This window comes from Camelus dromedarius, chromosome 3 (assembly GCF_036321535.1).
Source record: "Camelus dromedarius isolate mCamDro1 chromosome 3, mCamDro1.pat, whole genome shotgun sequence".
NCBI lineage: Eukaryota > Metazoa > Chordata > Mammalia > Artiodactyla > Camelidae > Camelus > Camelus dromedarius.
In genome coordinates, this window is record NC_087438.1 from 10337495 (window position 1) to 10357773 (window position 20279).

Below are 20279 nucleotides of genomic sequence, written 5' to 3' on the forward strand. Positions count from 1 at the left end.
GAGTGAGCAGCCGGGGTAATACGAGTCGCTGGGGATCTGTTCCAGCTGCCAGTGGTCGCCTTTCTCTCGTAACCACGGCCGCCAGCAGAGCTGTACTTTCTAATCCCCTTTAACCGAGGAACCACTCTGTGGTCTGCTCTGTGTGAAGCCTCCAGAAAACCGCAAGCCCCTCTTGTGAGGTCTCTGAGCGCCCGCGCTGTCCTGGGCTGTAGAAGGTGACTGTTCTTCAGGGGGAGGTGGCTTTTGTTAGACCACATCCCCCTCTCCTTGGAAGTGCTCTCAGAGAATTGACCAGACACCCACCTGCAATCGATCTTAGGTTCTCAAAGCAGAATCCTGTGCAGGGAGGAAGACATCCTCCACCGAGCCAGTCAAAAAGAGCCCCTGTTCCTCTGGCAGAACCTGCCCCAGGGCTCCTCTGGGGCCGGTCCTTCAAACCAGGTGTCTGCTCTTGTCTCTCAAGAACTCTCTGGTCTTGTAACGTAGACGTGCCTCATCACAGGGCACCAGGGAGGGGACACCAGAGCAACAGGGAGACGTCCCCGGCCGTGGTCTGCTTCGCTTACTGCCCTTAACTGGGCTCAGGCAAATCAAATCAATATAACATGGTTTCTCCAGGAAAAAGTGAAATTTTGTTCTTCGGTCATTGTTGAAGGTTCACATGCCTTTGATCAGAGATGAGTATTTCATTCTTTTAGATGAAACACAGCAACTTACTCATTTTCAGCCATTCTGGAGAGAGTTCAGGCAGAGGGACTCTGGTTTGATTCTACTGTCTGTGAGTCTGGGCCACTGGAGTCCCTGCAGCCCTTTCGGGGGGGACGGGTGGTCATGGAGGAGGCATTTCGTTATAGAATCCATGGTCCACCCTCCAGTTAAGGCCATTTTACTGTCATGCTGTTTAGTCACCACCTTTAGTTTTTTAAGGTGACAAGAGAGTTGGGGGAAAAAAAGAACTATCTTTGATGAGACTGTCACACGAGTTAATGTGAGTCATGGAAATTGAGACTTTTCATGAATTGCAGTCCTGAACTGAATGTGTGTGGTAAGGAGCCCACAACAGAAGACCGGAAAACACATAGGCATGAAAAAGACGCTGAAAATTGTCACAAAGTGTGGTTGGAAAGAAAAAGTAAAATTTTAAACCAGATAAATGGACTAGTAACTCTTTCAACCTAGTAATGAAATTGTACCACTGGGGGTAGAGACGTCACTGACGGCAAGTAAGACATGTTTAATGCTGTATGTTATCTGAACTCTTTCTGATTAGGACTTAATTCTTAAAAGACTTTAATGACTTGCGTTGCTTCCTCAAAATAGTTCATCTTTTATACCAAAAAAAAAGTTTTTGTTGTTTTTAATTAACAAACCTGGTTTTAAAGACAAGCTTTGGAATGTGTTTAAAATATTCAAATGTGAATGGTGAGACAGAAATCCACAAATTGCCTCTTCTCTGGACTAGAAAACGTCCACTTAATCCTCCCTGCACGGATTTGTGTGGAGATTCTTATGGGAAAAGTCAGTTGATTTTCAGGAGTAAAGCCAAGAAGATAGGATTTTTTTAAAAATAGTAATTCTAGCACTGTGAGGAAACAGATTCTTCTGGTACTAGAGTCTGTTACTAAGTTCCCTAAAGCTTTTGAAAAAGAATTTTGACTCAGTCTGCGATTCTTTGTCAGAACAGGCTTGATTTTTCTTTCTCAGGCTCTGTCAAGTGCACAGATGTTTCCAATAGTTTTGATGACTCTGTGAGGGGCTAAAACTCAGTGCCAGGAGGGAAGTCTAGCTTCATCCCTCTCAGCAGCCCCCTTCTCCTTCCCACCCTTCCCCCACCCACAGGACACACCACGTGGCTTTGGGCGGCCTGAAAAATTCACAGATATCTAGAGACAGCAGCCGGCACAGGCTGGCGATGAGATGGTGTGTCTTGAAGTTGAACTTCCTGGGGCCGGGGTGGGGACACGCTGGGGCCACATGCACAAGCAGGGCCAGTGGACGAGTGGCCGTCCTGGGAGAGCTCTGGCCGGGGGTACGGTCCGCGGGGAGTGTGGGCCTGCGGGGCCTCAGCAGGCTGGACTCCTCACTGGGGCTTGTTCACAGGCCGCGCTCTCCCTGGGATGGGAAACATTCCTCCTTTTCGTTACAGGGATTAACCACTTCCATCACATGGGGTTTTACGAGGAAAATTCTTCTCCGGGATGGGCCTCTGCCTTTAACCTTTTAACGTTAGCATCTTCACTTGTTCACAGAGGAATATGTGAGATTCAGCTTGGTTTTTTTCTACAGAGAAATTTGTAACCTCTAGAAGGGGATTAATCATTTGTGGAAAATGTCCTTTGTGGCCTAGCAGACACAATTCCTTTTGTCAATATTTGTGCTTCATTATGGAAAAGTTTTGTTTTGCTTTCTGTGGTTGTCTGGTGGACATGTGTTTCTTATTCTAAATATCTGAACTTTCTCTGGAAAGACAGGCTGTTAGAACCAGAGGGCAGTGGAGAGCAGGGAGCATAACGGGGCGGCCGACAGCCTTCAGCACAAGCGAGCAGCCGAGGACGCCGCAGGGCCACAAGCCTGTGCAGGGGGCATGGCTCCCAGGGCCCGGCCAGGGGCGGGGCCCAGCAGCCTCTTTGGACTGGGGATGTTTCCCAGCAGGAGGCCTGGCCTGGCTGCCCCTTCCTCCCGCAGCCCAGTGTCCATCTTCTGCTCTTGTGTGGTCTCTGTGCTGATGCCCAAAGGCCAACAGAAAGCTGGGCACGTCACATACTGAACACAGGCAGGGACAGCTCCCAGAGTCCCAGAGGAAAAGCCTATGTTTCATCTTCGTTTTCAAACAGTGCCTTCATTTTTAGAGCAAACGTGTTTTACCTTTTTTCACTTCAGCACATGTTTGACCACTTACTGGACACAAAGCATCACGTGAGGCAGCGTTAGGAAAGGCTCTGTTCTCCGACAGCTTCCTCATCCAAGCTGTGCACTGGTCCTTGGTGCTGGGGGCCCAGCGGTGACTGAGACCCTCACAAAAGAATAACACACACTTGCTTTCTGGCGCCCAGGGCAGACGCACATAAAAACCCAAGACACGGCTCATGTCAGAATTGAGACATGATTTAACCAAGTGCTAAGGGTGGTGGATACAGGAGTGGCTTCTCAGAGGGGTTTGGTGGGGGCTTATACTAGACAAACTGGGGAGGTGGGGGCTCTGAGCAGAAAGGTGGCGTGGATACAAGGCATGCAGGACCCGCCTCAGAGGAGGACAAGGCCACTTCAGGCCGTGAGGCACCTGAGAAGAAGCTGAACATGCCTGGAAAGGTGGACTGGGCCCCGGTTGTGGGCAGTTTGAATCCTGGGCTGAGGAATTTGTGTCTAAGGTTCTAGAATAGAAGGAGGCATGTTTGCACTGGAGGATCCACATTTTGAAAAGGTATCTGGCAGCGGTGCTTAGGGGGTTTTGGGGGAGGGCCTGGGTCAGGCGGGCCACTCCGGAGATCACTGCAAAAATCCAAATGAAATGACCGCTGTGGGTGTGCAGAGCAAGGAAGGAATCAGAAAGATGCCCTAACTTCCATCTGGCAGTATTTGGAGGGTGAAAAATGGAGAGATTGTGACACCATCACCCGAAAGGCAACACCGGAAGAGAAACAGATGTGTGTGTGGTGGGGGAAGGGGGAGCAATGGGGGCGGATAATGAGCCGTGTCCTAGACTCACTGCTTTGAAGGGACAGGGAAACAGCAAGCTGGGATGCCTGCCTGGAAGTCCCCAGCATGGAGGGCATGGCTTTGGAGCCCACGTCAGGGATCGTGGACAGATAGGAGAGACTGAACCTGGGGCTGCCCGTGTTGAAGGGCCAGAGGGGACAGTCCACAGGCAGGGAGCTGGTCAAGGGATTCTTACTTAACAGGGACAGTAAGGAGCATATACATGAGCTGTCCCCAAGGAGTCTCAGGGAAGACGCACAGGGCACAGGTCGTGGATGGCAGACGGTCACGAGGAGGCCACGTGCTTGTTTACAGGCAGATCATGGAGGTGATGTTCTTTTTGGATGTGCTTCAAAGGGCCTGAGCCTTAGAAGGGTTCTGATGGAAATGGGAGTGAGCTTAGAGGAGACAACAGGCGAGGGAAGAAGGGAAGGGACTCTCAGGCTGGAAGACACGTGGCATGTGGCGGCGCTGGGGTCAGTGGCTGAGAGTCAGACTGGCACACTAAGGAGCATCCTGGGGGTGGGGAGGGTTCTGGAGACAGAAGGGCATGCTCTGCCTGAGTTTCGGGGTCCTGGCCCCCTGTGTCCGCTCCCTCCTGACCCAGGCCGCACTGAGGAGCCCACATGCCAGTGGCTCACACGGCCCATTACCAACAAAACCCTGTTTCATTTTATCACCATATTTCACAATAATCTCCCAAAGGGCCTTGAAGTAGAGTTTTTACTCGTTTACAGGAAGTTTAGAATTGAATACAGTTGACCTTTGAACAACACAGGTTTGAACTGTGCGAGTCCACTTACATGTGCATTTATTTTAGTAAATACATACATGTACTGTCGATGTAATTTCTCTTCCTTATGATCTTAATAACATTTTCTTTTCTGTAGCTTACTGTATTGTAAGAATATAGGACATAATACAGATGACATACAAAATATGTGTCAATCAACTGTTCGTGCTATTGGTAAGACCTCTGGTCAACACCGAGCTACTAGTGGTCAAGTTTGGGGGAAGTCAGAAGTTGCACACAGGTTTCTGACCGTGTGGGAGGTCAGCGCCCCAACCCCTGTGGTGTTCAAGGGTCACCTGTGTATAGCACTTTGTGAGAAGGGAGATAACTATGTCTGAGGCACAAAAAGATTTGGCCATTTATATGAAAAGACATCAGATTCTGATAGTGTAAAACTCAGAAAATCATAATTATACGTTAGAATGTGAAAAAGTAAATAACTATTCGTGTGATTCCAAAGGGACATGAATTACGGGACACTGAGACTGGAGAGATTCGCCCAGCTGGTGCGCAAGGCTTTGACCCGTGTGGAGTGGAAATAGAGTTCTGGCCCAGTCGGTGGCCTCCCCTGCTGAAGGCCAGTGGCTGGGCTCGCTGACCTGTGCCCTCTCCCTCCGCAGCTCTCCGGCGGCTGCGAGCTGACGGTGGTCATCCATGACTTCACGGCCTGCAACAGCACCGAGCTGACCATCCGCCGTGGGCAGACCGTGGAGGTTTTGGAGCGGCCCCACGACAAGCCCGACTGGTGTCTGGTGCGGACCACTGACCGGTCCCCCGCCGCCGAAGGCCTGGTCCCCTGCGGCTCCTTGTGCATCGCCCACTCTAGAAGCAGCATGGAGATGGAAGGCATCTTCAACCACAAAGGTAGGGGCTCGCGGGCCGTGGGTGGAAATGACGTTCCCCCTGGAAACGGCGCTGCTGCTTCTGTCCCCGCTTCTTTGCAGCCTTGCAGTAGGTGTGATCCCTCTTTATCGCTCGGGCCCTAATCTCGTCACTGTGTCTGGGCCTTTGTCATCCATCAGGGACTGAAGCGGAAATGAGGGTCTCACCTGTGGCTCAGAAATAATGAACCATCGCCCCATTTCCCAGCTGTGTAATAAGGTATCAGGTTAGAAAAGGAGGAGGGGGCTGTTCTTGGGGGCAGTGTCAGGTTTTCACATTGTGGATTCTTCATTTTGCTAGTGTCAAGTCCTAGACTGTCAAGCACATGGGCCCTGAGAGTTTAACCACGTCATCTTTATAGCTTTGTAATGTATCCCAGCACATCCAAGACTCCCCAAGTTCCCTGCCTGGAGAGGGAACGCAGCTGGACCCCCCAGAGAGAGGCTGACCGAGTCAGGCAGGGCTCAGTGTCAGGGGTCTGTGGCTGTGACAAGAGAGGTGGCTTTTGAAAGAAGTGCTTTCAACAGAAGTAACAGAGCATTTGAGTAAAATGGCCTTTGGGGACTCCTTTAGAGAAAGGTAACTGTAGCAAGTTTACTTTTCCACATTGTCTAGATGGGGCAGTAATGGGCTCCTAGCAAGGTAGGAGAGTCTGTTTACCCTGGACGTCCGGCATGGTAGCTGCTGGACTAACGTGGCTGTTAAGAACTTAAAACAGGGCCGGTCTGAATGGAGATATTCTGCAGGTGCAAAATAAACGCTGGATTGCAAGACCTAGTATGACCCAAAAAATGTGTAATTATTTTAGAGTCATTTCATGCTGAAATGATAATGTGTTTTATAGGGTGGGTTAAGTAAAAGGTATTGTTTGAATCAATTTCACTTCTTTTAACTACTTACATCATGGCTACAAGAAAATTTAAAATTATATGTGCAGCTTACACTATGTGTCTACTGAACAGCACTGGTTTAATCTTTCGTCTTAGTGAGAAGCTAATTTTGAGGCTTTAAGACCTTTAAGAAACATCGGTCTGTAGCTTCTAGTAAAATGCAGACCAAGTAGAGTTCATATGTTTTAAACAACGTCACTTCACAGTCTTCGTTTTTCTACAGTTCTGACAATGGTGATTCTTCCAGATTTGGGGGTGTGCAGTTGGTCTGCCCCTCCTGAGAGAATGTCACTATACTCTGTCCCTCTCCAGTTCGTTCCAGTTAATTTTGGAGCATGCTGGTGGCTCCCACCAGTTGTCTGTGCCCTCTTTATGTTCATCCTGGCACATCCTGGTGACCATCCTCTGGCCGCTGAGGGTTAGTCATCGTGTTGAGCTTAGTAATGCCGCGCAGGGCACAGCACTGAGGGGCTCACCTCGGTGATCACAGGCCCAGCCGTGTTCCGGGTCCCTCGGGGCCTGCGTATGACTTTAATGTCACCTTGGGAAGCAAATGCAAGAATTAGGCTATGGTTTCTCCAGGGATCCAAAGAGAAAGGCAGGGAATTTGCAGATTTTGGCCCAAAGCCGAGGCATCTGCCATCGTTGCTGGCGAAGCTGCCCGGAGTTCAGAGCATCGCTGGACCAGCCCTGCCGAGCACTCGCGTTCAGGTGGAGGTCTTGCCGGGCTGCCCGTTCACCCATTGCCAGGGTGTTTCCTAATTGCATGATACATTCAAGTCCTTGAACCTGAGTTGAAAATAAAGTACAACTTTTTTTTTCCAAGTTCATCTATTATATACAGAGGAGCCCTGGTGAACTTAAGCTACAAATAACATTTGTTCTGAAAGATTGCTTTTCTCGTGTGCCTTTCCCGTGGCGTGTTCTTTACTTCCTGGTGTTCACAATTGCAGGCTGGCCGGGAGGAAAGAACTATGTATTTATCACACTTGACTTTGTCCTGAAAAGTGCCTGTGGAAGTCAGGTTTGTGCTTGCTTTAAATGTAAGTTCCATTTTGTTCCCTGAGCCTTTTCGCTCTGATATTCTGTAACATTCTAGCACCTGAGAGGTTACTCCTGCCCCTCAAAGACCCTCCACTTTACTGAGAAGATGTTTCTTTGTTGAGTAAAACCTGTTGTGAACTGTTGGTGCATAGACAGGGGCTCAGAACCTTATCCATTTTTCCCTCTTTCCTGAATTTTTATTTTTCCTCTAATGCAAGGAAACTCTTGAAGTTTTCTGTTCCCTTGCAGTGTTAGGACTCGGGCGGTGGACGGGGGAAGGGAAAACCCTCCTTTGGGCTCTTTGACAAACCTCTGCCAGAACCTCCTGTCTGGGTTCCAGTCCAGGAAATCAGGCAGTGACCTGGGGCTCTGTCCAGGAGGGGAGCCTTCGCCAGGTAGTTGGGCCAACAAGGGACAAGGATCAGAAGCAAGACGCAGCAGCTGCAGGCTGAGAGACTGGTGCCAGCCGGGGAAGCAGGGATCCACTTAGCCCCACGGCCCCCCTTCTTGCTCTGGTGTGAAAAGGAGTGCGTGTGTTAGATTGTTCACACACTGGCGTGTGCTGGGCCGTGGATGCTGGTTACTCACGGGTGTCTGCTGACCCAGTGTCTCATTCTGAGCCCAGTCCGCTTTGAGAGCTGTGCTGGGCTGGAAGGATACACAGGGAGGAGAAGGTGCGGCTCCTTGTGCCGCAGAACTGGCCCACTTCTTCCAGAGTCACACAAGTGCGGTCTCGCCTCTCACCCACCTCAGAACTCTCAGGCATTAGGGAGTGGTCGCCATCGTCTGTCCCTGGTCACTTGCTGTTGATCTCTGAAGACTGGCTCTTGAACACCTGTGGTTCTCACTGCTCTGTCCTTCCAGGAGGAGGAATAAACGTGTTTACTAATCTCCGCTTCCAAAATTTTCTCAGCCCTAATGCCTCAAGTTTTTCACAACTCCCCAGTCCAAGCAACTTAAATTTCCATACATTTCAAATGGAAGAGACACGCCTGTTGAGGGGAAATGTCTGTTTGTTTGATTGTGAATGATAAGATACTTAAGAATTGAAGCGTGGCTGTGAGTCTTAAGTCCCCAGGCCAGCCATGAGGGGCCCCGTAGTCCCCGTGAGCACTGCCGGGTCCCAGGTGTCGGGAAGCGTGGCTGGCATTGGCGGGCCGATGGGAGCACTTGCGCTTGGTGAGCGCTGGGCTGCTTTTGTCGTGCTGTGTCCCCCTGGCTGACGCAGGAGGTGGCAGGAAAGGAACTAAGCGAACAGGAAGTACAATTGCACAGCTCGTTCTTCAAGGAGATACTTCCGGGGCTGAAACTGGACTCCAGCGCGAACACCGTGTGGTTGAAAACACTCTCCGTTCCACGGGAAAGGCGGGTTTGGGGGGCTGCCGTCGGGCAGCCTTGGTGTCAGGCGTCTCCTAGTCCCTCTCTGGCTGCCCCCCACAGCGTTTCAGTCGCAGGTGGCGCCCAGATGGCAGGCACATTAAGCAGAAGGTGGATTCAGCTCATGGTTTATGGCTCCTGCCACCTGTCACCACATCAGAATCCCTGGGGTCAGGGCCTGGGCATGGAGGTTTCGTGTCTGGGCCCCAGCGGGTCCAGCACGCAACCGGATCGAGAAGCCCTGGCCCCCACACCCCTGTGTGTGATCCTTGATCGACTGCTGATACAGGATCATGGAATTATCTTTAATCTCTTACAAAATCCGAGGGATTTTCCCATCCTACTGTCTCACTTGGAAAGCTGTCACTTTTCTCCACTTGCTTAGTCTTGGTCACAGAAAGTAAACAGGAATATCAGGAACGTTTATACTTTCCACAAGGCCGTGTCAAAATATCCCTGTTTTTGTGCTACCCTGGGCTGAGGAAGTAGGTCAGCTGTCCTCTTTCTTCGCAGCCAGAACCACCACACGTGCTAGTGTTTGAGAGTTTAGCGCCGGGGTTCAGGTGCTAACCCAGCAAGCATCCTGGAGCAGTGCAAGGGCCCTGGGCAGGCAGCAGTGCCCAGGGTTGGTGGTGATGGGGTGGAAGGTGGTACACATAGCACTGTCTCGGTCAGTAACCTGGGCAGAGGAGTATCTGTGCTTCCTGCCGGGTGCGTGTCTGAAGTGCATCGTGGCAGTCTTTTGATTGTATTTGCCTTTTTTAAGAGTAAGACAAGAATCCATCATTAGTCTTAAGGAGGCCGTGCCATCGTGCTCACAGCTGGTTCATTGCATCTGAAAAACTGCCCATGTGACTGTCACGGCACTGCCTGTCGCCTGCGTCTCCACCGCCCAGCTTGGTACAGTTTGAGTTGAATTTGGAAAGTGGCTTTCAGCCACCACTAAATTGTTTTTTGCTAAAATTCAGCTTTAAGAGAGGACCTTTCAGTGGTAAGAGTGCCGTTTATGGTTGGAGCCTTTAGAAGAGGTGACGTGTTGAACTTTGGATAGTCTGTGCTTTGTGTCAAGAGGGCCCGAGTTCTGATCCATCTTTGTCTTCAGTGACGTTGCAACCCTGGGCCTGAGTAGAGTGGAACGAGGTGACCCCTGAGGTCCTCGCCAGCTCTGATGGTTTAAGGCTATGTTTCTTTTGCGGTCTTTCTGAATAAAGGCCAATTCCAAACCTCCCCCTTCTCCTTGCACCAATCCCTAATGAGGCGACGGGTGGTTTTTTTGCTAGTTCATTGATATGTTTAGAAGACAATACCCGCTTAGGGACTTACCCTTAACCTCTCTGAAAGTTGTTTATGGTTATGCAGTTTTTTTCTTTCTAGGATGGCGTAGAGGTCAGTACTTGAAGTTAAAAAGCATGATTTTTTTCACTCTGAGTTCTTCGTTAGAACAACAAGGGAACAAAAACATGAGAAATAAAATTTCTTGTTTGCTGGTCACTTGGGCCTCAACACCCAGGGGCTTTCATTGAACACACCACGCTGACTGAAAACGATGTTCCCGAAATAATCCCCCCCCCCGCTTCCGGTTTCCCACACCAACCGCAGAAAGTGGGCACCGTCGGGATCAGGTCTCCTTCTTGACCAGACTGGCCGTCGTCATAAAGAGAAGGACTTATCTTTCATAAAAGCAGTGATACGTGATTGTTATCATTGAAGTGGAGCATTTTCTTTAATCCAAGTTAAAATTAGGAAAGTGAGAGACTTTCATGAGAAACTACCTGAAATGTAGGTTTTTCTCCGGGTGGCCTCCTTGCCTCCCTTGGAGCTCTCTGCCAAGGTTCTCCTGTCCATCCTTCTCTCTGCCTGAATGTTTGACTCTCCACTGGACTGTCCAGCCAACTTCTTTAAACCTATTATATTCAAATTCCCTCTCCTACCACCTCCCCAGAAGTGGAAATGGCCCAACGTATCCCCCAGAAGACAGCTAAGATGCTTGAGACTCTCTTCACTGCCCTCCACATTTTCTTTCTAACTGTAGTCACATACACATAATGTAGAATTTACCATCGTAACCACTGTGAAGTGCACACGTCAGTGGCATCAGGGACATGCCCACTGTTGTGTCCGTCCACCCACAGCTGTCTGCATCTTCCCAACTGAAAAGCTTCCCCACTGAGCACTCACTCCCCACCCCCACCTGCAGCCCCTGCAACCACCGTTCTCCTCTGTCTCTGTGAACTTGACTCCTCTCTGGACTTCATCAGTGGAATCACACAGTGTTTGTGGTTTTGTGTCTGGCTTACTTCACTTCGCAGAATGTCCTCCAGGTTCATCCGTGCTGGAACCTGTGTCAGAATTTCTTTCTGTTTTAAGGCTGAATAATATTCCACATATGGATAGGTTACATTCTGTTATCCATTCATCTGCTGATGGATGCTGGGGCTGCTTCCACCTTTTGGCTGTTGTGAGTAACGCCAGTAAATCGCTCTTCAGATCACTGCTTTCAGTGCTTTGGGGCGTATATTCAGGAGTGGAATCGCCGGATCGTATGGTAGTTCTATTTTTACTTTTTCAAGCATGCCCACCACACTTGTTACCTTTGTCTGAATAATACATTTCAAGCATCTTCTCTTTTCTCCATCACCACGTTGCCTCTTCCCCACCAGATCTCCTGCCTCCCTTCTCACCCTCTTACTGCGGCTGAAACACAAATCTGGTCACACTGTGCGCCTGTTTGCACCTCTTCAGTGACTTGCTCTTGGTCATAGAATAAAATCCCAGCTTCCTAACACGTCCTCCACAGCCTTGCACCTCTCACTCGTGTGCACGGGCGCACACACACCCTTTCTCCCCTTGGTGTGGGTCAGCAAGTAACAGGGTGGGAGGGTCTTACCCCCTCGCCCCTACCTGACACTCCTGTCCTTTCTCATCAAATAAACAATGAAAAATCCTAAAGGAAAAAAAAACTTAATGTACCCAGTAAGTCTGTGGAGGTGAGGGTGTAATTAACAAGTGCTTCAACACAAGAGCTAACATCGGGGTAACCTGAGAAGGTCCCTGCGAGATGAGCTCCCGGGACCACTGAAGGTGCAGGAGGAGCCACATAGGAATTTGCGGAAAGTCCGTTAAAACATTTTAACAGGAGTGGGGGTGCAGTTATTGTGCTAAACTTATAGCTGTGATGGGGGGAGTACAAGGGACAGAGCCTGTAAACAGCAGGGTTGACGGGGGACAGAGGGCCTCCTCCCACAGCCGTCGTGGAAAGGGGGACCCTGGGTAGGGGGCTGTCTCAGCAGGGGTGCTCGTGGGTACACGAGTGCAGGTCAGCATAATCCATCCTGTCTAGTTAGGTTCTTTTACTTCAAAGATACACAGGGCGTGTGGATACACTCCCTGGGGCCGTTACTCACAGCTGTGTGGAAGGGACACACCACTGGTTCCAGGGGTTACTCCTCAGAATCACACATCATTTCTTAGAGTGAGTGACTCTGCCACGGTCCCGGGGCCTGGAGGGTATAAGATCCATGTCTGAGTCTGGGGTAATGACCACTGGTGCAGCCGCTGTGCGAGTGTAAAATTAGGGTGTTTACCTTAGGGCCTGAGTTGCAGTGTGTCTGAGACCCTGTCGCCATCCCTCCAGGGCTGTTGTCCTCACCTGGCCCTTCAGCCTCCTCGTCCCATCCTGTGAAGTGAGGACTCTGCCCCTTTGCTAGTGGCACCCCCCGCCGCCCGCCCCTCACTCCCGTGTCCCTGGGTCTCATGCCGTACAGATGAGACCAGGTGGCAGGACTCACCAGAGGTTCCAGACAGTGGAAGGGGTGGAGTCGGCAGCCCCAGGCCCAAGCCACCCTGCCTGGCTTCCCAGCCTGTGCAGTCTTCAGGGTTGAGCTGGGCCCCGGCCCCAGGGTGGACTTTAAAGCTGTTTTCCTGCTCAGAATACAAGCAGTTACTAAGATTGCTCTCTCTCATCCAGACCACCTTCTCAGTTCCCAGGACAGCATCAGCCCAGCCCAGCAGAGGAGGGGGAGCCTGGCCTCGCGGGGCCGGGGCCTCGTCCTTTCCCCTCATCACCCCTACCCAGGAAAGCAGCAGCTCTGCGGAGAGTCAGGTGCTTCTCCATCTTCACTAGAAGCCTGTGTGACCGGAGAGTGAGCTCCAGACCTCCTGCATTTCCCCAAGGATACCGGGGGTGGCTTGATGTAAATCTGTCCAGCCCGAGTATCATCCTTCTCAAATCATGAAACCCTCTGTCCCAAGGATGCGTCTAAGTCTCTAACTCTTAGGACTGCTTATGGCTTTTAAATGCCCTAATATGTTTTTGGAAAACAGAAGGCATTAAAAAGGCTTTAGTAACGTTGAAATTTTTTGTTGAATATATTGTGATTCTGGTATATTTGGACATTGGCATAATTACTGCTGTTAATCAGAAAACACACCCACCCCGAGCACCAGTGCATAGACCTTTCAAACCTGTGTCTGCCCACACATTCTTTAAATATATATATAAAAGAAGATCTATGTACTTCGAAAAATTAACTTGGGAAAGAGCACTTTTTAGTCTGTTTGAACAGCTGCTAATGTCAATCCCTGTGGGAAGGAAAACTGAGGAACGTGGAGTTGCACAAGAACAAAGACTCTGTCCCTCTCTGGAGCCCTGTGGACCCAGGGCCATATGATCAGCCCGAGACTTGTGATTAAGGAGCGTTTTCTGCACAGTGTGTAATTACAGAGCTGCACAAGTGGGCCATGCCTGTGCTGCATGCTTCACTTTGGAGGTATTTTCATGTTCCAACTTTACAGTAAAGTGTTTATTAAAACAGGAAAAAGGCTGTGAGCAGGCATTGACACCATCCGTATTAGATGATCACAAAATTATATATATAGCAGAGCTGTAAACAATGAATGAGAAAACCGTCTTCCCACACTTGATTTCAGCAGCCATGACACAGTGTTTAGGGAAAGCTATGTAATCGGGAGGAGAGATCACTACGAAAACAGAAGTGCGTCTCATTCAGGGTGACTCATGGCCTGGCAGGGGCGGCTGCAGGTCCCGGGTGGAGGTGTCTGCTCCCCACCCTTCTGTGGACTCCACTGTTTTAACTGTCTCCTTTCTGTCATATGTTCATATCAGATTTTGCTGTTTATTAGACAATCCAGGATTTCTCTTTTAAATTTATTCACTCTACTTGGCACCTGCAGAAGCTGTAAGAAATTACATGGCAGTGATGTTTGGTGAGAGGTCGTTTAAAAGTACCATGTGCTGGGGTTTTCATTAACTGTTTTGAAAATGAATAAATGCTGTACATGGAGGGGAACAATTGTTACATTTCAGTCCAAGTAAGTGGGTATCTACTAGATTGTGGCTCTGGGGACGTCTGATTATACAACACCCAAGCACCCACAGAGAAGAGTGTGCCAGAAAACCACAGAAAGAGCGTTTGATTTTTGCTTCTGTGTTCCTTTCTCTGTTCCAAGAAGCATGAGATGATTGGGTGATTATTTTGCGTTCCTAGAGCTAACTTTCCCATCGGCAGTTAGATTTGACTGTAGGTCCTGACAGCTGAGCTGCCACGGGCAAGGAGAGGGGGAAATACCCTGGAGACCCTGGCCGATGCTGCAGCAGCGGGCCCTGCAAGCTTCTGAACCACGTATCCCTGGCCAAATCGGACAGAAGCCATGGTACCTACCCCAGAAAAATGTACACAGGTACACAGCTTTTGCATACAACTTCAGCGACCCCCACATTCAGATCTTCCTTTCTATAGAAGGGAAGAAATGCCAAATTTTAAAACTTATTTTTAGATATTTCATGTGGTTCAAAACTAAGAGGTATAAACTGAGAAATCTGTTTGCCATAGTCTTGTCATCCGGGTAGAGATCCCATTTTCATTCATTCCCAGCTCCACATCTGATATTCTGTTAGGCACATACAGACGTGTATTCACTCCTCCTTTCGTGTTTTTACGTAAAAGGCAGTGTATCTTGCCCCTGACTTTTTCACGCTGCCGTATCTTTTAGAAACTACTTTCGTACAGAGAGAGGCGGATGCCTCATTCTTTTTCACGGACCTGGAGGACTTCACATGTGCACACAACTCAGGTTATTAACTAGTGTGTGGCGGAGCCCGTGGGTTGCTTTTGGTCTGCTGCTGCTGTAAGCGGGGTCACAGCCCAACCCTCTGTGTGTCCGTCTTTTCATTCATGTGCAAGGAATTCTGCAGGATTGATGAGTTGAAGGGTAAATGCATTTGGAAAATAAACTTTTGAAGAAGAATCACCTGAATCATCAATTAACTACATCAGAAAAAAAAATCACAGTAAATGTGCTATTTAATGACGTTAGCTTTTATGTACTTTTCTCATCTTTATCAGATTTGAGCTATACCGATCACCTGGAGTTCTCTAATTTCATCTTGCACGTTTAGGGAAAAAATAATTGACCCCTTTGAATAAGGTCACTCTTTAAAATCATTCATATAAATTACATCGTAAGCTTCCAGTGACTCCTGTGAGGTGAGATTTTGATGGACGTTTTCCCACAGAGCTCTGCAGGGGTGCGTGCAGTGAAATATTAACGTGAACAGTATTTCACCTTTTTTCATGCAGTGTCTGCATTTGTATTACAGACTCAGTCAAAGGGGTGCAAATTAGGAGTTCGACCCTAAATGTAGAGTGGTGGCAGTTTCAAAGAATGAGTAACTTCCCTCAGCATGTGTATAAAAATAGCTTTTTGTGGTGCCACTGTTTTGCCTTCCATCCACGCAAGGCTTCATAAGAATCCAGACCACACTGTCACCTGTGAGAAACACACTCACAAGACAGTGCTGGCTGTAGTTTTTGTAATGGGCTTTAAAGTCTCTGTGTACTCTCTGTATTTTCTAGGATTCAGCTTCTAATTGCAAATATTTCACAATGAATTTTGAAAAATTCTGTTTTTAAAACCCTCCCCAATCTAACTTTTTTCGTCCTTTACTGACACTCTGAAAGGATTTGGTGGGGGGGTGTGGATGGAGGTCAGTCAGTGGGGTAAAGAGGCTGACCTTTGAACTCTCACCCCCACAGCTAGCTCTGTCTAGGAGAAGGTTCTGGCTCCTTTCCTGGCATTCGGTGAGGACTAGAGCGGGGCTACCCTGGAGTCTTCTGAGACACTTCCGTGCTTGGGCCTTCAAGGCGTGTTGTCGTGTGGTCTAACTGGCTGCGGTGCTTTGCACAGCGTGGTCATTCCACAAGGCTGACTATTCAAGGGCGCTGTCATTTTCCCCCAAAGTTTTCAGCCAAGCTCAGGACAAGGGGACCCAGCGTGTTTATTGTCTGAAGGGCCCTTGCAAACATTTGAGAAGATGGTAAATAGGCTCATGCGCCTTGGCTGCGCTGCAAGACAGCTCTGGAATCTCTGTATCCTTCTCCGTTGTCATGCCTGCAGCCCTGTGTGTTCAGTTGCATCCTTTTCTTCCCCTACCCCTTCTTCTGAGTCTGTGGAACTTTGAACTTACTAGAAGGAAAGAATATTTAAGTTCTGTTCTTAGAGATAGGTCAGTTTCCTGCTGTCTCAAAACTAATGAGAGCATTTCCGCCTCAGATTATGGAGCAGATGGGTGTCAGTTGGGATGGAGGGTGCCTTAGTCATCTCGGGCGGCCGTAACAAGATCCCACAGGCTGCATGGCGTAAACAACTCTCCTAGTCCTGGAAGCTCGAGGTCCAAGATCAGTGTCGGCAGGGCTGGTTTCTCCTGAGGCCTCTCTCCTTGGCTTGCAGATGGCCGCCTTCTTGCTTGTCCTCGCGTGCTTCTGCCTCTGTGTGTACCCCCGGGGTTTCTCATGTATCCAGATTTCCTGTTCTTACAAGGACACCAGTCAGATTAGGACGCACCCTAATAGCTTCGTTGCAACCTGATCACCGTTTCAAGACCCTGTCTACGGATCTGGTTACATTCTGAGGTACTGGGGGTTAGGACTTGAACATTATAATTGGGGGGAGGGTGGGCACAATCACCACACAGCAAAGGGACTGCCAGAGCCTCAGGAGAGTAACAGCAGTGACAGGAGATATCGAGGGTTGGCGATGTGCCAGGCACTGTGCTGCTTCTCTGAACGTTTAATCCTCAAGAGGCCCCGATGGCAACGTATACCATTATCATCCCTATCTTGTGGTAAGAACATGGAGACACGGGAATTAACTTGACCAGGCTTGGTAGGTGATGGAAAAGGGGATTCTAAAAGCAGCAGTCAGACCTCAGGCTCCAGTTCCCAACCACTGCGCATCTGCTCCCTTTACACTGACAAGGGAATGATGCTCTGCGTTTACATGTGTGTTCAGCAGCCACGTGCATGGAAGGAGCCTGTGGTCCGGAGGGAAGCTATAGCCTCTGGAGACTCAGTCGCCCAAGGCAGCCCTCATTTGTGGAAGAGCTGATTACAGAAGCCGCTCTCCCAGGTCCACCACACGTGAGACCACTTGCCCGCCTGGAACTGAGGTCATTCCTAAGGGCTTCCCATCCCCGCCTCCCGCCACGTCCAGTAGTCACTTCCTCTGAAAAGAGAAAACCTTCAGAACGTTGACACTGTTTTCAGTTCTGATTTGACATGAGTCTTCTGTTTTCAGTTATGATTTGGTAATTCCCACTGCTTTCCATCACCCGAAGGAGCTGCCTTAATGGAAATCTGTCCCTTTTCCTTCTCCTCTTCCTCCTGCTTGAGTCAGGCACAGAACTTGACCCTCAGTGGTGTTGTTGTGAGTGAATGAATGGAAGAACCAATCATGAGTCAAAACAAAACAAAAAAATTTTAATCAATTTACATCTGGAAGTAAAACTTTTCTGCTCCACAACCCATATCCCCCTTCTCCTCCTCAGCTTCTGACCACCCCCCAGCCACCCAAATCAAAATCTGCCCCTTGGCCATCCTTGGAAGAGCTGGGGAGATAAGCTTCCTGTCAGGTCCACCCTCCCTGGGTGAGCCTGTGTCCTCGCCCTCTGAAGCATCACAGATTCGGGACATGACAGGCAGGTGTGGGCCGCCAGGAGTTGGCGACCTTGCTCTAATTTTTTGAGCACTATTGCTTTTGTTAGGATTTTGGGGAATACTCTTGTGGAGTTACCATCTCATATTGCCATTCTGCAAATAATCCACATGCTGATGCAAACAGAGTGTCACGTGGTGAGTTACAGTGAAGTGGGAAAAAGGAGTCCTTGAATGTTGGTTTTGTTCAAGTTAGAGAAAAACTCACATCGTCTGTGAAAAGATAGTAAGTAAAGCAATGAAAAGGAGCCTATCGGATTTTTGGCACCCAGATGAAGGGTCTGAACGCCTCAATAAAGGTGCTTTTGTGGGTCGGCAACTGTGCCAGAAGGCGGCAGGAAATAACGTGCTGAATGGGGCCCTCAGAAGCAGGATTCAGTCCTGCGTCCGCTCCCTCCGGAGCGGGAGGTGTTATCTGCGGGGTAGGAAACTGGACAAAACGTCCTCCGAACAGGGGTATCTTTGTGCCTGGAACCTGAGAACCTCCATCCCGGCGGCGCAGCTGTGCTGAGGCCAGCGCCGTGGGCACGCCGCGCAGAGGGAAGCGGGGCTGGGGCCGGGGGGCAGGTCAGGAGGCAGCCCGGAGCCGCCGTCCGTCCGTCCGTCCGCGGGAAGGGCTGGTTTGCTCCAGCCCGTCAGCAGCCGCGCCTGCTCCTCCAAGTAGCTGGGTTTCAGGACCAACTGGAACGGAGGCAACTACGTTTATCAGGATCATTGACAGTGTTTCAAGTCTCAAGGAAACACTGTTATGTTTTAAAGGAAATTATAAATAATGTTCCTAAGAGTTGTGCCGTTGAGTTTCCATCTCAAAATGTGGCTGCCGTTGTTTTCCGGATCCCGTCTTTGGCTTATAAGATTTTGAGGACCTTTTCATTCAGCATTAACTAAGTGTCTAATTATTATGTTTGCTTCCTCTTCAGAAAGTGCTGTAATCTTAATAGAAAGACTTTAGGTCCTTTGGCATCTGAATTTTAATTTTACAAACAGCTTTAAGTATAATTTTAGTCCTGATTTAATAAAGCACCATTTATTTGTATATAGATCTTCTTCACTGATGTGGGTTTTGTTTTGTTTTGTTTTGTTTTGAGACCTCCTTTGGCAAAAATGATCTTATGTTTTTGGACAGATTAATTATAGGCACTAGAATGTTGAGGTTCTCATTTTAAATATTTGAGGAATAATTATCACAAGAAAAACTTACATGAAAAGTGATATTGGAGGTCGTTGATTTTGACCAAATTTCTTCTCAATCAATTTAAATGAAAGTACCTTTATTTTCATGAGAATGATATTGACTAATACAAATTTGCCCACGATTGTGCAAAGAATGATTTTTCTGTTTCTTCAGTATATTTTTTTAATAAGTCAAAGATACCTTTATTCACAGGTCATTAATTTGCCTAATATGTTTTTTCTCCATAGAAGTTCTCTAACTTTGCCTACTTTTCTCTGGTATCTTTTTCACATTCTCAATTTCTTTTTATATAACATAACAATCAATTATTTTTTAAAAACTTTTTCTTTAAAGATCATTTTAGATCTTAGAGGGAAGGTGCAGCCCTGAGGCAGCACCGTTAACCAGGACACAGACCTGATTTTGGATTTTGCTTTAGTCTTTTTTTTTCTGGCTCTGGATCCAATCCAGGACCCACTTCATATTTAGTCTCCTCCAGTCTACTGTGTTCTTCCACTGCTTTGGTTTTTCATGAACTTGACACTGTTGAGATATTAGCCATCCTTTATTTTGTAAGATGTCCCCCCGCCAATTAGTTTATTTGATGTTTTCTCATGATTCAATGGTGCTTACACATTTGGGGCAAGAATACCACAAAAATGAAGCTGTGCCCTACTCAGTGTGTCCTATGCAAGGTGGGGGCCACAGGAGGACCTGGACATGTCTGGCGGTGGTAACCTCGAACACCCAGTTCAAGTAGTGTCTGCAGATTCCCCCACTGAAATTACTGGTGTTCTGTTTGTAATTAATAAATACCTTGTAGGAGATGTGCTGAAACTATGCGAATGTTCTCTCTCCTCTTGCCTCTCCCCACTCGTCTTAGCATCCCTGCAACAGCTATTACAGTGGAGGTTGCCTACTGGTGGTTTTCTGTTTTCCTCATCCCTTTTAAATTTATTCATTAGAATTCTGTCAGGAAGAGTGGTACCTCTGCCTTATGTATGTATGTATGTATGTATGTATGTATGTATGTATGTATGTATGTATGTCAGTATGGAGTCATGGAGATGTATTTTATTCAGTACTGTCATGTATTTTGTCGTTCAGATTGTTCCATCTTTGGCCGTTAGGGGTGTCTTCAGGTCAGCTTCCGTGTACTCGGGACACACCTGCCGTGTCATTTTTGGAGCACTTCCTTGCTTCCTGACAATACGGGATGCTCCTGGCTCATCTGATATTTTCCTTGCCTCAGCTCTGGATCATCTGTTTCTTTAGGTCTTCTCAGCAGACACGTCTGTTTACCTACCTGTGTGTGCACACGTGTCTATAGTCACATTCTGTCTCCCTCCCCCCCCCCGTGTGTGTGTGTGTGTACACACGTGTATATACACTATGTACGTAAGTTCATACCA

General features: G+C 48.5%; 1 protein-coding gene across 2 annotated transcripts in view; it reads left to right on the forward strand.

Moving 5' to 3' along the window:
* The window catches only part of TRIO (trio Rho guanine nucleotide exchange factor), a 331311-nt gene that overhangs the window by 250181 nt on the left and 60851 nt on the right, over nt 1-20279 (forward strand). For both annotated transcript variants that reach the window (XM_031443331.2, XM_064479579.1), the window contains exon 34: nt 5110-5353. In XM_031443331.2, coding sequence (XP_031299191.2) covers nt 5110-5353 — 244 coding nt within the window. The remainder of the gene's footprint in view (nt 1-5109; nt 5354-20279) is intronic.